Source organism: Serinus canaria, chromosome 2 (genome assembly GCF_022539315.1).
Source record: "Serinus canaria isolate serCan28SL12 chromosome 2, serCan2020, whole genome shotgun sequence".
Taxonomy (NCBI): Eukaryota; Metazoa; Chordata; class Aves; order Passeriformes; family Fringillidae; genus Serinus; species Serinus canaria.
This window is the reverse complement of record NC_066315.1, coordinates 127188825-127206035: the sequence shown is the minus strand read 5'-3', so window position 1 is coordinate 127206035 and position 17211 is coordinate 127188825. Positions and strand designations below refer to the sequence as shown.

Genomic DNA, 17211 nt, shown 5'->3' with positions numbered 1-17211 from the left:
TCTAAATCTGCAGAAGACAAAAGAAGCCCTGTAAAATTTGCTATATTTAGATTATTTTAAAATATTTGAAGATACTTTTTAAAAGATTCTCCCATAATTTTGGCTTTGAAATAGACCTCTGTAAAACAGATAGTTTTTAAATTAGAAATCAATGCCAGACTTGTGGCTGCTCACCATCTTTGTTAATTGAAATCACAGTAGACCAAAACATGTCCTGATTTATGATCTGTAGAGCTGAATTTAATCCAACATAAATTCGACCATGTATGACAAGATACTGACCAGGTCATTAAAGTCCTGAAATGTCTGTGGAAAAGGTAGCTTTATCCAGATAATAAAGTATATTTAAACATATTCTCAAAATCAATCAAAATTTCAAAGCCAGCAACAGAGGCAAATAGTGTTATAAATATGGAGATAAATGTACATAAAAATGCTTCTTCCTCCTTTTGGAAAAGTGTATGTCTTTATAATGAACATACAGAATGCTACTTTGCATTCAATAGGTCTATTTATGTGTTTAAAATTAAGTATTTGTAAATTTGCAAGATCAGGCCTATAGTGTATGTGTGCGTGTGTGCGTGCGTGTACGTGTATGTACAGGAATAAAGAAGGCAGCTTGATTAGAAGTTCTATTCCATGCTCACTCTTTTACTTAACATCTGACATTGGAAAAAATGAAGCTAAATACTCCAGCATTTCTGACAGTTCCAATCCATTATCTGTAATCTGAAAAAAAAAAAACATGCACTTTTTTACTCTGAAGCAAATGTGAGTTTTTTTCTTTTTTTTTTTGTGGAGACGCCTTCTTTACATAGTGACAACATGATAGCAGAGATACCAGTTTGCTGTAGATTGTGTGACTGACAATAATATTCTCTGCAACATGTAGAAGGGAATAACTGATGAATCGGAAAATATATGGATGCCTACCGAAATGATTATGTAATGAAACACGAAGTCAAATGGTGGCATGCTTCTATTAATTGTAGATGATAGTAATTAATTTTCACTGCAGTTGTGATCATGTCGCTGCTTTCAGAAGAATCCAGAATCCTCTTCCAGGAAAGTGTGAAATTGCATCTGGGTTCTTCAAGCCATGAAAGACTATAAATTTCTTTTAAAATAAGAGAGGGAGGCCTTCCTCGATACTGTACTTTAGAAAGAGGAAAAAACAAAGGGAAAAAGAAAATGATAATTGTTTTCTCTAAGGCTATTATCTAATGCAAAAGCAAACAGTCTGACTGGAAATCAGCTAACAGAAGGGGATTAGAGAGTAGATCTGAGAGTGGCTTGATTTCTAGCACTGCTGTCTCTTCACACAGTGATGAGACACAGGCAGAGCAGCCAGGAGCTCTCCAGATGGCTAGAGAAAGTGTTTGTCTTGGGTTACTGCAGGGCAGTCTGGACTCTTAAAGCCGGGGAGGCATCATTAGGGAGCAAGTTAGATGTCCACCCAGTAAAAGCGAGCGAAAGAAAGAAAGAGTAGGCAGGCTGCCCGAGAGGGACCACGCTCGCCTATTGTTAACATATACTTGACCCCCACTAACCTCTTCACGACACAGATGTCTCCTACCTCTATCACCTCCCACTGCTTTAAGCCCTCCCCCCCTGCACCTGGGTAGCGGGGCCGGCCCGGCTGCCGGCAGTATGCTGCCTGCCTCGCGCGCTGCCTGCTAGCGGGAGCCGGGCGCAGCGGAGCGGCGGCGGCGCAGCCTCGGGCGGGCGGCGGGCTCGGCTCGGCACCGCACGGCACCGCACCCCCGGCTCGGCTCGGCTCGGCTCGGCTCGGGTTCGTCGCGGGCTCAGCTATGCGTCGGCTGCTCGGGGACAGGCAGAGACCCCGCCACTGACAGCGGCCGCTCCCTGCGCTTCACATCACGTTTGTCTGAGGCGGCGGCAGCAGCAAGGAGAAGGACCTGGGCATTAACTATCTCGACTTGGAGACTTTGCTTTATTTTTGGTTCTTGTCCTTTCCCGTGGAACCAGTAGTCTCTCTCGAGCTGATCCTCCTTTAAAAAAAAAAAAAAAGAGCGAGAGAGGGTGGTGGGGGGGGAAGAGCAGCTGGAGTTTCTCCTCAGCTCGTTTTGACTTTTGTGGACGTGGATCATCTGGACTGGGAAGGGAAGCCGCGCAGCGTTGCTCTCCCCTTTCCCACCCTCTCGCCCCTCCAGCAGCCTGGGCTGCCGTCTCTCCCCCGAGCAGGACGGGAACTTTTATTTGCAGCTCGCAGCCCGTGGCGAATGGTGGGCATCTCCGGTCCTCTGCAGTGTGAGTACGGGCGCGGGCAGGGCTGGGCAGGGCGCGTCAGGGCGGGGGGAGTCTGAGCCCCTTTTCTTTCCCTTTCTCCTCTCCCGCAGGGCTCCCCGGGCTCTGAGGGGCTCCCGTGGCTGTAACTAACCCATGCGAACCGGGGCTGCTGCTGTGCCCGGGCCAGGTTAGCGCTGCATGCAGCCTTACATGCTCTGTCCCCGGCTTACAAACTAGCACCCCGGATACTGCTTTAGAGCTCAGAAAACAAATAACCCAGTTTTGCCAGAAAATAACCCTCCCAGGCATATATTATAACAAAGCCTCAGATTTCTGTCTGGATTTAGGACTTGCCTTTTTCCTTCCTGCCTCCCCTCTCTCCAGGCTCTAGCGCTAGCCAGTGTGAGTTGGAGTGGCTGAGATATTTCAGAAGGGATTGTTTTGTTTCGCTTGTTGTTTCACTGCAATCATAGGTTTGTGCAGCACTGAGAACATCTTTCGGACTATTTTGAAAGAAATATTTTAGGCGGTGCACGTCTCCTTTAGCTGTACCGCGGTCTTGCAAAAAGCTTGTTCCCTAAAACGACAGGATAAGGTTAGGGATTACATTTCCAAAACTGCCATACAATGTATCTGTGTCATCTCGCCTGGCTGTGCTGAAGGGTTCGATTCCACACATTTTCAACTGACCATTGATAAGGGAGATTGGAACGATGAAAACCACATTCCCGGCCTTTTAGACAAGCCTTTGACTTTTGCGGAGTTTGAGTCCTTTTGTTAGTGCCAAAGTTGAGAAATTTGGTTTAGTTCAGGGAAGGATTTGCCACCCTGGCAGGAGAACTCGTGACTCCGTTTCAGAGTTAATTTATAGCGAACTAGCTGTCGTTCTTCTACTCTGCTCCCCTAGATGTTAGAGAGAAACCGAAAGTAACTAATCGGACTCAGCTCTTCAATCGTTCATGCTCCATCCAGGAGCTAAAATGTTGCTTCCTTCAGTTCACTGATAAGTTTAAAGGCGGGAGGGCGAGGGTATGGGGAGTCGAAGCAGCCTCCCCCTTCTGCCCCCCAGGTTGCAGCCGGAGCCGTCCGCGGCGGGACCGCCCTGCCCGACCGCAGCCGGGGGCTCTCTGGCATCGCCGCTCTGGGGAACAGAGGCTTCGAAGCCGTTCGGGTTTCTCTGGGAGAGCAGCCCTCCATCTTCCGATCCACAGCAGGCTCTGCCCGCCACCCCCTCCTACCTCTGCCGTGCCCTAAATCACGGCACGGAGAGGATCCGTCTCTCGCAGCCGCCCGGCCGTGACACCCGGGAGCCGGCAGCTGCCGCCCCGCAGATAACTCCGGGAGCGGCCTGCGATCTTCTGAGTCCGCGGCAGCAAGCCTGACCGAAAGAGCTGCCTAAGTTTTCCACTGACAGTCGCAGCCGGGCGGGAAGCGCCTGCCTTCGCTTGCCAGCGCGGCCCCAAGGTGCGCTGTGCACGGCTGCCCGCCCGCCTGCGCTGGCAATGCTGAACGCGGTGAGGGCACAGCACGGCGCGGCAAGGGCTGGGCAAGAATGGGTATTTGCTTCTTAAAATCAGCCTGCGGGAGCTGCCGGCTGTCTCTGTGAAAGCAGCAAGTGCCAAACGCTTGGCTTCTGGCGTAGCCCTGGCTAACTAGAAGAATGTCTTGTGAGTCTTGGTATGTACAGCCAAGCGTTTGCTCCAGCAAGTACTCCTGTGCTTAATGTAACGCTGACCCCTTTAACTTTTAACATCGCTTCTCCTAATTAATCTGTTCAGGCCCCAGACTTAAATGGCTGTCCACAGCTGCTGCAAATTGATTTATCCCCTGATGGTGGTCCGAGTTGCTGACCAAAGAAGGATTTTTTTTTCCCCTCCCCATTTTTGGTCTACTAATCTGTTTTGACTTATTTCCTACTTACAGTAATGCTTGCATGCTTTTTGAAGGACTTAGAAAATATCTTACATTGACATGTAACTAGAAACATAATTATTGTATTTGTAAACACAATATGTTAGGGCTAAGGGTGAGTATTATTTATTTAACTACACCCTTGAAGCCTTACATTTCCGTCTCAATTTCTGCATCCTGACAGATGCAATGCAAAGTTTAAATAAGCAACTTTGTTAACTGCAGTTTGAGGCAAGATGTGAAAGACGTTTTTAGAATTGAATTCTATTGTCCAGGTTTTCTGTTCAGCTTTTCTGTTAACGGCTTAGTGAATCTGGATAGCCGAGAGGATTGAAACTGGTTTCTAATGGTTGTTAAAGCTGATGCTTGACCTTTCCATGGGAAGTCTGAAAACCTCATTCAGTTTATTCTGGGCTGATTTCCTTAGGAAATTCAATATGATCAGGGAATTTCCTTCAGCTCGGCTGAATGGTAAAAAAGTTACTCCATCTTGTTTATGCATTCTAGTTTTAGCACTAGGTGTTTCTGTGGCTCCCCTTCAATAGGAAGATAATAGGAAAAGACATGAGTATGGCTCATTCATAACTGTACAGTCAGTGAAAATATGAAGTTGGCAAAGGCTTTGTTAGGTGTGAGATTCACTGCATAGTTGCTGTAAAGGTTTTCAATTAGGAACTTACAGTAACTATGTTTGATAATTGATAACTTTCTTAAGGTCACTTTCACCATATCTGAACCTTCAGTGTAATTGCTACTATTCTCAATTAATGAGTCTTTTCCTTCACTGTCATGAGAAGCTCAATCATGCATTAGTACAAGAGAACACCAAACTCCACCAAAAATCCAACAGACTCTTGAATGCATTTGTGCCTCTGGCAAGCTGGAGCCAGGCGAGGGGTACAAGAAATGATAACGGGACTTCTTTCTGTCCTGTACTTGCAGAAGGGTTGAGCGGCTGGGTTCTTGAGCCATAAGCATGCTGTAGGGAGACAAGAACCATTCTGTTTGTAATGGAATGCAGACAGCAGTGTTAGGTCACTGCTTCCTGGCAACTGCTGCACAAGTTGTTTTTCTTCAAAGGCTTCGAGCTTTTAAATAGTTTCCAAAATCTTTTTAAGTAAAACACTGCCTTCTACCATTTTTGACCACCTTAACGTTAACTTGTTTCATGCCTAAATAATGGACCAGTAAGACATCACACAGTATCTCTCATCTGTGTATGCTTAACACCATGTATGCCTGTGTGCACATGGAGTTTTATACTGGGAGTATTGTTTTTGGAATAATGGAGGAGAAAAATAGCTCCACCTGGAGTGCTGGTCAGTGGATAGTCAGTTCAGGACATTCTTCCCTGTCAAATCCTGTTTCTCACTTCTCTGAAACGAACTTCAGACGACAGACGTTGAATGTGAAGCTCGCCTCACTGAGGTACTGTGCAGACTGCAAACTCCTCATTGCCAGACGCTTTGGGTGAAATAGGCATCTGCAGTGTTTGCATTGGGGGTGATGAGAGAAAGGGCTTGCAATTGTCATTTTCAACTTTCAAATCCACTTGCCACAGTCCATTACTGTTAAATCTTTAGCTAATTGAATAAGGATATCAGTATGTTGCTATTGCAGGAGCTTCAGACTTTGTAGATTGGGGGGTGGAGGAGAAGGTCTTGTTCTTTGTTCTGTAGAAACTTAAGTTGTCATGCAGAGATCAAGAAGACTTAATAGCTGAAATAAAACATGAATTTGGTGTTCTGAAGGGGCCATTTCTCATGGCTTGGCTAAAGAAATGTGAAAAGATAATTGTTTTAATCTGAATACATTAAAAAACCTTGGTCCATGTAGTTAGTAGCAGCCGGCTCTTTTTCATACAGCCTTTAAAACAACCTATAACATTTAAAAAGTTGAAACTGCCACTGAATTTAGTATAAGTAATGAGAGTGTAAATCTTTAAAACATTGGCTTTCAGGTTACATTGTCTTCATGATGTTTCACATTAGAGTTCTATAACAGTTGGTTTAAAAACGGAACTTTTAAGGCAATGCATCTTGGTTTTCCACATAGATGTTCCTTTTTAAAGACCTGCTTTTAAAATGCAGTTATCTTACTCTTTCTATAAACTTTATTAGTTTAATATATGGTATTATATATGTACACAAATACATCAGGAAGTAGCAGACTGTGTGGTTTTGTGGGTAAAGAAAAATGAACAGCAGACATAAAATCAAAGTCTGTTCTATCCTGTTCTTTAAAAGCTTTTTTTTTATTTCCTCCCCTCCAAATTTTCATCTGAAAGACACTGACTTCCATCTTCATTTTTTTTCTGCCATTGATATGAAAGTTTCCAAATAACGTTTAGACAACAGTGGACATTTTATTAAAGTAAACATTAGTTCAGTATAATGGAGGTAATTGTAAGTGATAAGAGCAGAGCAGGTTATCTGTGTGTTGTTTAAACAGAAGGAGCTATTTTGCACCATTTCCAGTAGCCATCTGTAGAGGAGAAGGGTTTGCACCTGTCTGTCCACACTAATTATAGATTAGGTCCAAAGAAATGAAATTCGAGTAGCCTTTCTCTTAATGAAATCCATGGTGATTTTATTGTAAATGTGTTTTGTGTACAGACAGTGATGGTTTGTCTGTGAGTAAAATAAATTGCTGTATGGCTGTTATGTACTTGTAGTTGTAAAGCAGGATACTGCTGCATTAACAAAGGTCCTGAATAAAAATGCACTGCTCCTTTTAAGTCCTAGGCTTCAGTGATGTCTCTAGCTAGGCTTAATCAAAAAGGTTCACTGTAGGCACAGTTATTTAGGGGTGTGTTTCAGGGTAGACTTTTCAGTTATCATCACTTTCATGTCAATGTACTGGCATGTAGGTGGTCCTTTCCCTGAAATATGAGGCAGAAATGGTTTCATGTTAAATATGTACACATACACATGCGGAGTGTGTCAGAAATAGTTTCCTCTGGTTTAACCTACATTATTAAAAAAAAGTGGAAAGAGTGAGAAATGCATTCTGAAGTAAAAGGTCACATGAATTTCTACCACATCTGTTTATAGTAATTATGAACATAATTAACATAAGAATTACAAGTGAGGTAATGACAAGCTGAGCTATGAGATATTATGCCATAATAGTCATATGTTGGAATTCTCACATTATAGCACACTAGAATTCACATATTCAATGCAAGAAAGAAAATGTTAGATTTTTATCTATTTTAATGCTTCAAAACTTATCTGCCTGGGGCAGATGGACTTTCTGCTTTAGAGGAAGGTAACCCATTATTACAAGAGAGTCAGCTGAAATTAAGATTTCTAGCCTGCAGCTTGGACTTTGAGACAGCTGTGCTTATGGAACGCCACTTCTGTTACACATTTGTATTCTGATTGTATTTATTTTATTAATACACATTGTTTTATTCTTAAATGTGTTTTCATAGCAAAATGCTTATAGTAGGAAGGACCCTGGATTAGGTTTTTTTTTTGTAGAATATTGTGATTTGAGTAATAAAAGTATGGTCAATATAGACATAAGATGCACATGGTGGCCCTGCAAGATGAGAATCTGGCAGATCCTAAATTAGTTCCTAAATCATGGAATGATATGTATGTATTTCGAGGAAAAGCTCTGTAACAGAAATACCAAAAAAGCACAGTCTCTAATTTGTGTGTAATAGTTTGAAATAACATATGCAGAAAGATATCTGTATTACCTTGCAGGTTGAATTAATGAATAAGTCACTTTTCTTTAGAAATGCATAGAACATGCCATTAAGTTTAGGAGCTAAGGTTTCAAACAAGTTGACTAACTTTTGTAATATGACCTGTCTGATTACCTCTAAATATGGTTGTCACGCAACTGACAACTGGAGGAAGTTGAGGGAGAAGTGGCTCTTCTTCAGGGTAAAAATACTGTCTGAGGAATGCATAGTAAATTTGACATGTGAAAATCAGTTTGCCTTCACTGAAAAATCAAGGTCCTGGTTTTGCAATAGGTTTTTCCAAGGCTAAACATATAGAGTGGTTTATGAAAAATAATAAAAAAAAATACCTTGTGCTATGTCTCAGTGATACCAAGAGGTTTTCGCATTATTGGATTAGTGGAGGATTTGTGACAGACCCCTTTTTTATCTGACATTCATTGCGGTGACATGATTTTCACACACATGCCCTTCCCCCATCTAGGTTCTGGTTTTCACTTTGTATTATGTGTCAAATTCCCTTTATTCCTTTTCTTGTGGAATAAACTGCTATCTTGGACGAGTGATTTTGGAAGGAGTTTTGCACTGAACAATGCCAGTCTCACTTCAGCATACTGTCATTGTCCTCCCTCCTTCGCGGTACTCGTCGGCTGATGTGCAATGGAGATGCGTTTCCTAACAAATAAGTGTTGATTCCCATGGAGAAACATTTCAGAAACTTTAAAACCCAAGCACATAGAGCGCTTCGTACTGGTACAGCTATTCTGCTGGATGGCTGTGTTTATGGTAGGCAGGCCAAGCTGCTTTGCTGTCTCTTCTTTCCATGCCTCGTGCTAACCCTGTGCTCTTTGATGAATCCCGACGAAACAGCAGCTCAGTTTTCACAGAACCTGAGTTGTGAAGTGCAGGGACCTACTTATCTTTATCGCTCATCCTCTGGTGAATGATGCCACCACTTTGTAGCAGCGGTGCTGTGTTCAGGCTCCTATTCCAACGGTGACAATGAGCAGGCTGGATTAGGTAGGGACTTGGCCAATCTGGGAGCGGGTGCAATCTGTGAAGGTACTGGGCCAGCGGCCGCTGTGCTCCTTGTGGGATGTAGGCAGGGTCTGTGAGGGGGGAGCGGGGCTGCAGCAGTGGGTACGGTCTGTGAAAAGGGAGCCGGGCTGGAGGCAGTCACGGGGACGATCGCCTTAGTGGGGGTGGCGGTGACCTCCAGCAGAGGAGCCTTGGGGAGCCAGCGCTGCGCCAGTGCCGGCAGGATCCCTATCCCGGAGAGGTGTTGGGCAACTTCCAAGGCCGGAGCCGGGCCGGACGCCGGACAGAGGGCAGGCACACGCAGACCTGGGCACCGCCGCCTTTACCCCCGGTGGGCGGCGCGGAGGTGGCGCCTCTCCTCGTGCCGGGCGCGGCCTCCCCGGGGACCCCGGGCCGGCTCCAGCCCCGCTCCTGGCCCCGCTGTCTCGCACATCCTCCGGCCGCCATCTGGGCCGCGCTGATACCGTAATCGCCCCGATGCACGCCGCCGTGCCGCCCCCTCCGCGCCGGCGGGGCCGCGGAGCCGCGATGCTCCGTCCTTGCGCCGCAGATAAGCCGCGAGGCGCGTGAGGCGCACAAAGCTCGGGCCGCGCCGGCGCCTCCTCGTCCCTTCCGCCGCCGGAAGGTAAAATCTCCACCAGCGGGCGGGAGAGGCGGAGAGGCGGGCGGGGGGACACCCCTCGCCGCCTTACACCGCCCGGCCCGGGCGGTCCGCTCCGGCTCCCTCGGCGCTGCACAAGTCGATAGGAGCGGGGAGAAGTGAAGATGTGACCACTTATTATCTTCCCCGGAGCGGGCGGGGGATTTACAGGCAGAGATTAGCCGGCGGGGAGACGGGATCTGCCTTTTGTTGTGCTGCCTGCCCCCGCCCCCGGGCAGCTCCGAGGGGAGCGGAGCGGGCTCGCCTGCCGGGCTGGCCGCGGGGAGGGAGGAGGTGGCCGCAGAACAAAGGTTGTGACTGAGGGACCCCGCTTTAAACACAGCCCAGAGGAGCAGAGAATGCCACGTCTGGGTGTCTGGCGGGACGGGGTGAAGGAGCCCCGGCCTGGGCTGGCAGCGGGGCCGAGGGCATGTGACAGACCCGGCGTGTCATGCCCGGGCACCCTCCGCTCACTCCTGGGGTGATTTCAGTGAAGGCTCCTGACTTCCAAAATCCCCGCAGAGGATGACAGCGGGCTTCAGGAAAAGTGGCCTCTTTGCTCTTTCTTTTTTGCTGTGTTGGATGGACTTCTGGTGGTGCTTTTTAAGTTCTCTTCCAGATTAAAATGATTTGCATGCTCAAGTGTGTGCACGCACGCTGCTTTTGCAAACGGCTTTATCAGTGGTCATATCTTAAAGCAACGTTAAACAATTACCTTTATATTTAAAAGTTTAAAATATTTATACTGCCGTTTCACTTTGTCAAGTGTTTGCCCAGATAGATATATAGATATGATCTGGTAACTAAAAGCCTAATTAAAATTTGTTTAAAGCCAGGGGGGCATGTATTCTTGTTGACAGCAGCAGATCGATAGGGTAAGACAATAGAGCCCCATTATTTTACTTCCATTGACTGAACATATTGACATTTCAGGTTTGCTATTGCCTCAGTGAGCATGATGAAACACTGAAATTCATGAACCAACTGTCTGGAGTGGCACATATATTACTGTATGTCATCTCTGCCTTCAGGTTACCTTATCACTGAAGCAGAATGGTAATGGATGGCAGCAGAGTACTTCAGGGGGGGTGAGGGCTCTATCAGTTAAGAAGCTGACACATAGCAGGTTTCAGGAGTATCTTTAATTACACCTAGAATTACCTACAAAAGAAGATGGTCCTTGTTACCTGCTGCTGTGGTTCAGAGTTTACAGGCTCAGAAGCAGATGGGATAACAGGGTACTTATGTGTGATTTTTTATAAACGTGACTTGATACCTTTAACTTTTGCAGGAGCCCAACGATTTCTGGTTGTGCTGTTTGCATGCTTGCCATGTTCACCAATGGCAGCATCTCAACCCAGGCTTGATGCTCAAGTTCTAGAGCATCTGCTAGACCTTCTCCCAGTCTGAAGACTGCAAAGGAAACAAAGAACAACTTTGAAATAAATAAATAAATGCCCTTTGAATTTCTCTCCCCTCAACATGTTCAAACAACAGTGCTCAGAGAATTCAATGCAGTGACACTATAGCAGAATGGAACATACATGCATATATGTATATCTATATATACACTCACACACACATTTTTTCCTTGCTATAAGCACCATAAAAAGAAATGTCTGTGCAATATGTGCACATGAATGCATAATTGTATATATCAGTTGATATGATTGTGTATAAATGTGTATATAAAGAAGACCCCTGTCTGCAGACCATGCAATGTGTTTATTATTTCAGGGGCTTTCACATCATCTTTAAAATCTAGCTGACTGTAGAATGAAACCCATAAGGATAATGCAGAGATAGGGATTGAAATTAATTTAAAGCAGACAAACAGCAAATACAGAAGAGCCATTGCGATTTAACTAATTTTTAAAAGTAAGTGAACTGAAAATATAAAATGTATTTTGTTTGCCATCTACTCAGCAATTGTTGCCATCAAGTGGACTGCTGATGCCCTTTAAGATGGTAAAAAGAAAACTGGTTCTTTATACCATTTTCCTGAAAATGTTAGGTTTCTGTTTGATCAGCAGGTGCTGTTGAGATGAAAGCCATGTGTAAATTTTCAGAAGGCCAAAAGTGTCAATTCAGAAAAGGAAAGTGATAAGAGAAAATGCAATCAGTTTTCCTGTTTTCAATTTGTGCAGGATTTGAAGAGCTGTTTTGTTAAACTGCTACATCTGCTCCAATATGAATATTGAACTACTTCCACTAAAAATAACACCCTATAATTTGGAAGCCATTGCAATCTTTTGTTAATGCAAGTGGGTTATTTGAAAAAAAAAAATCTATTCTGAAAAATCTCCTGCCTAATGTGCATTTTTGTTTATCGGCACTTTTATCTGCAGCAGATAAAGTGGCATTATGCAATTAGGACCATATCTGTTTGAACTGGAAAAATGACACTGGATAGCTGAATGTCACTATGTTGTTAAAAGGATTTAACTCGTACTTTTAAAATAATTTTATTAATAAACTATGATTGTATCTTAAAATGACATGTGGCTGTTTCCCCATTGCAGCAATGCAGCTTTACTTACTACTGAAGACCTTGAGCAATGTAAAGGATGTTCAGTATATGACACAACATTCTTTGGCTTGTTTCATTCCTGATATACCTGCAAATCTTAAGTTTAGGCTCATTAAGGACATTTTAGTTAATGGGATTTTGGAGTAACTTTTTCCAGGGTAAATGAAATGATGGAGTCATATTTGAATGCATATATACAAAAATATTCACGGTTGTGGAGCTGCTAATCCAAGTGAGTTCTATGACTTGGAAAGCATAGTATTAGTAGAGCATACATTTTCTGTCATGAGCATCTCTGGAGAACACAACACTGTTGCTTTTTAATTAAAAAAAAAAAAAACCCAAACAAAACACCAACAAAAACCCCCAGCAATAACTTAATCGAAAATGTACGTGTTTGTTAATTTTATAAATAAGGATCTAAATGAAGAAGGGATAACTCACTGTTACATCTATGGAACCCTGTGTACATAACATAAGTAAACGTGCAGAATGGAATGAGAGGTTTTATTGCTTTATTTCAACTTAGAGAATTACCCTGTTTTAATACTAGAATGGGTTTTAGCTGTTGAATTCTAATCTAATCTAGTAGTCAGGAACTAATATTTTTGGTAGGTGTCTGCATGGGAAACGGCCTTGCTGATGCTTCTGTTTGGTTTTGCAATTGGATTTGTACACTTTTGACCTTGGGGGATTTTCCTCAAAGTGATCTACAGATCAGAAATAATTAAAATTCAATAAACTGAAATTTAAATATAGAATGGATTCTGTGCAAGATCTGTGCTTGTGGTAGGTTGTCTAGAAGTCTGTGGCATGCCTACTTTATAGTTTGTATTCCCCAGCATAACTGTGTGCACACATGTGCATAAATTTATGTTGAATGACAGAGGGATAATTATTTGTACAGATTTTATCCAAAACTCTGTGCTCTCCTGAAACATAACAAAAAGCCTCCCTCCCCAGAAGAGTGTTTACATCCCGTGACAGTCACTAGATTCAAATCTTCTCAACATGAAAGTTGTTTCCTTTCCTCCGAACCTTCTTTTCCCCAACAAAGCTAACCCTGTTAAACCTCACCTTCTGTGGGATGTATACATAGTTATAGACATATGTACGAGAAGTAAATATTACAGAAAACATGGCCGATTGGGGCAAAATGTCTGTAGCCTTAAATAGCTGGTGATATCTGCCAACAGCAGGAGCGGCGCTGAGGAGGCCCTACCTCGGCTGACCCGGGGATGTGAGAGCCTTGGGGAGCCTCGTGTTCGTGCTCGGTGCCTACGTGGGGCTTTCTGCTCACAGATACTGCCGAGCAAATGCTCTGGCGCAGTGTGTGAGAGCAGAGACTGCCTACCTGAAGAGTTTTGAAACCAAGGAGCCTTTTACTGTGGTCATGGGATTTTCTGGTGCTTTGCACAGGGGTCGGGATGGAGCCCTGCCCCAAAAGAAAGATTATGGCCGCATGCAGGGTGTCCAGATTTTCTTATCTAAATGTTCTGAACACATTCATGGGAGTGTTCTGTTTTCCTAATCTTTGCCAGAAATGCTGCATACAGTTTTGCTGTTCCTGTTGAATAGTTGCCATATTTAACTCCACTGGTTGTGAATGGAAATGTGAATACTTTAATGTTCCCTCTCATTTTCTGTTACACATTTTGGAATGCCTGGAAAAGGAAGGCATCCTAGATACTCAAAAGTATTTCAGAATACACAAAAAGAATTTAATAGAAGGTCTGAAACTTGGTTTTGTTTATATGTAGTTTTTGGGCATGTGTGATATGTTGACTTATTTAAGGGATATGTTTTTATACTCAGTATTATTTCTTGAATGTAGTGTCCGTGAAAGTACAGTTGTGTTGTATAGAACTGTACAGCAACGATATTCCTGCATGATATTGTAATGTGCTGATTTGGGATCCTCATGGGATAGCTCATGATTTTTTAAATCATTTTGGAAGGCATTTGATTCATTTTTATGTTTATCAAGACAGGTATACTCTGGCCCTTATAGTAAAGTAAATGTGGAAGGCTCATGGAGGATAGATAATAGGGTTCTTTTGGAAATTAGGCTGCAGTCTGGAAAGACAGAAGACTCCACCTAGTGGAGTGGAATTAATATGCACATGGTGGCGGGCAGCGTGTGTAATAAAATAGGTATCATTTATGGAGAGCCAAGTTGCTACAGAGAGTAAAGCCCAGGAATTCAGACAAGCCTCTGAGGTGATTGTTGTATGACCATTACAAATTGTAGGCTGTAGTTACTTTTGGAGCTCCAGGAGGCTTATGTGTGTCTGCCATGTTGGGTGTTAATACGCAGTTTGCATAACTAGGAGGTGTTAGCAGCTTTTTTCTTTTGTTTTGCCTTTTATTTGGAGATCTGCTGTCTACATTTTTTGATTTCTGATGACCCCACAGGTGCCCCTTTTGGTTGTGGCCCAGTTGTCATTTTAAATACTGTGGGGAAAAAAAAAAGGATCAACAATTCAGCCCCTGAAAAATCATCATTTTTCCCCCACAAGTGCTTATTTTTCGGACTACCTTTTCTATTTTTTTCTTCTTTTACTTTGGTAATGGCAGTATCAGAATGTTAGTTCTGAATGTTACCATGACAGGTTGGTTGGCATGTTGATTAAGGCTGTGTGTGCTTTCTGAGAGTCACAAGGTTTAACAAACTCTCTGATGAAGCATCAGATTATATAGTGTTTTGTGCCTATGCTTTACTGTCCCATTGGTTTGGTCACGTTGTGCTACTGGGATGTAGTTAAAAGAATTTTAAAGCTGGGATGTGAGTGAACATCCATCCAGAACAGCTAAGATACTGTCCTGAAATCCTCTTGGAAAATGCATCCTAACATTGAATCACACATGCATTAGATAAGTTCGGGTGCCCCGAGACCAGCTCAGGCTTTGACAGTGAGAGGGTGAGGCTGTTGCCAGAAAATGGGATGATTAGGGTGCAACAGAGGAGACAAAATGCTGCAAAGGATATTTGGGAAGAGTGCTCCAAAGGAGCACTTCCAGTGAAATCCAGGTGGGGTTTGTCGCCAAAGCCATTAAAGCATTATGGTGCCAGAAAAAGCTGCCAACAAATGTGGGAATAATGGCACCTATGGGTGTGCTGTCAATGGACAGTATTGCCAGGATGATTTTTTTATTTTATTTTAATGGTGACATGGCTAAAAGTATTTAAGGGTAATGTTATAGGAAGTGTTTTAGTGAGTGAAGTCACTGGGTTCCAGGAACCATTAAGCAAAACCTGTTTCATGACTCTACTATTTATTATTTTAAAGCTTGATGGCAAACCACTTAATGCTGGAAAAGCAGGCTGCAACCTGTATTAAAGCATGCTACAGGTGGACAAGGAAACCAACCCATGGAACTGAATAACCCAAGGTAGTTTCTGAATGTTGTACACATATTGTGTGCACCATGATAAATTAATACAACTCCATGGATCAGCAGAGCTTGTAAACAATGAATGAAATACTGGAGCTCAGATCTTATGTGGTACTCCCATACCTAGTTCTCACTGATGACAGTGTTTCTTTAGTTAAAATGCCAGTTTGAGGAGCTGGACGTTCAGGATTTCTGTGCTCCCATCTCACATCTGTGATCTTGACAATACTTTTTTTAGATTGGTTCTCAGACTTAGATCTAGATCTCCCCCTAATAAAATGGACTAGCTCAGGTCTCAGTGTAAATCAAGGGCATTCTTTTTGAACTATAAATCACTGACTTACCTGACAAGACTGACATACAGAGGAGAGAAAAAGTTTATTCCTTCCATAATAATGCTTGCAGATTCCTACTGAGGCCATTGGGCCAGGATTCTCAACTTGTGCATCCCAAGATCTGTTTTAAATTGTGTTTAAGCCAGCTGCCTGCTCCAGACTTCTTCCAGAGAAGTTCACAGCTACAGTAAATACCAGCTACAGTAGTTAGAAGGGGGGTATCAATGTGTAATTTTCCTCCCACATTCTGGGATTAACTGGTCCCACCTCGTCACCTGGGGACATTCTGATGATAATCTTTTTTAGTTTGTTTGTTTGTTCATTTGTTTTTAAGTCCAGGCCTAAATTTCACTATCTCTTATAGAGCTATTATTGGCCACTATTGTTTTTATTATTCCATGGCTTCTCTGGGAAGAGAAGGATGGGCAGGACCTCAGTGACATAGCCAAAGCAAGTCATCAGTGGCCATCTCTGCCCCTTAGGAGGTCACAGGAAACAGGTGGCTGTGTTAATTGTCCTCACTCCCAACTCTTGTCCTTCCTGGAGGGAATTCAGAAGTGGTCAGGAAGTGTCAGGCCTACTGTGTCCCCCCAGGTTCACTACTTCAGGCATTCATAATAATTTGAGGTATGTGCCAAGCAAGAGAGACTGACTGGGAATCCTTACTGTCTTTTTTAGGCTGAGTGGCTGCCTGGCTGGGAGGGCAGAATGCTGTTGCTGCAGAGTATGTTTGGGATTGCAGCTGGAATCCAGCAGAATAACAAAGAATTTAAAAAAAAAAAAAAAAAAAAAAAAAGCATTTCCCTATCAAATACTGTTTTCATTCTTTCAAGATATTAATAGAACTCCTAGGTAAGCAAAGTACAAAAACTCAAGAGGTGCATGAAATATTTCTGGACACTATGATCCACTTTTATGTGGTGAGTTGAGGATGGAGAATGGCAGTTATTTTCTGCTTAGGCCAGTTTTAATTGTCTTTGTTGCAACTGCACCATCAGTAGTTTCTAAATGGTACTCAGTGTTCTGCTTTGGAAAATCTGTTAGGTTCTTGCTACCTTATATGAGATTCTTGTTAACAACTTGCTTGATTTTTTTAGCAGTGAAGGTGCACTGCATTGCTGAGTATCTCACTGCAAGTGTGGCACCCTGTGCTGTAAGCCAGATTTTGAATTACCAGTAATGTTTCTTTAAAGTGTCTTTTGGAAATTATTCACTCATATTGGAAGTGATGTGAGTTAAGTAATAAATTTACTAGTTATTTATTTGCCATATGCATTTGGGGTGAAAACTGAGCTTCTGCTCAGGTGTACTCTTGATATTACCGAGACTACTTGACTAAATAAGGTGGGCTGCAGGATTATGTGGTCGGTGAATCACACTGGTTTCTGAATCACTCTTAGAAAATACCAGCCTG

The 17211-nt window shown here is 43.3% G+C and overlaps 1 protein-coding gene across 3 annotated transcripts in view; it reads left to right on the top strand.

Annotated features, from left to right (window-relative positions):
- The first annotated feature begins 1739 nt into the window (after positions 1 to 1739).
- RUNX1T1 (RUNX1 partner transcriptional co-repressor 1) overlaps positions 1740 to 17211 on the top strand; it is a 116081-nt gene continuing 100609 nt past the window's right edge. The window contains exon 1 of one of the 3 annotated variants that reach the window (XM_009086779.4): positions 1740 to 2271. Coding sequence is in view for 1 of the 3 variants with exons in the window: in XM_018911894.3 (XP_018767439.1) it covers positions 2244 to 2271 (28 nt within the window). In the remaining 2 variants the exon portion in view is untranslated. Of the gene's footprint in view, positions 2272 to 3770; positions 3928 to 17211 lie in introns of those variants that run through there. The other 2 variants (XM_018911894.3, XM_030232281.2) reach the window with 2 other exon arrangements.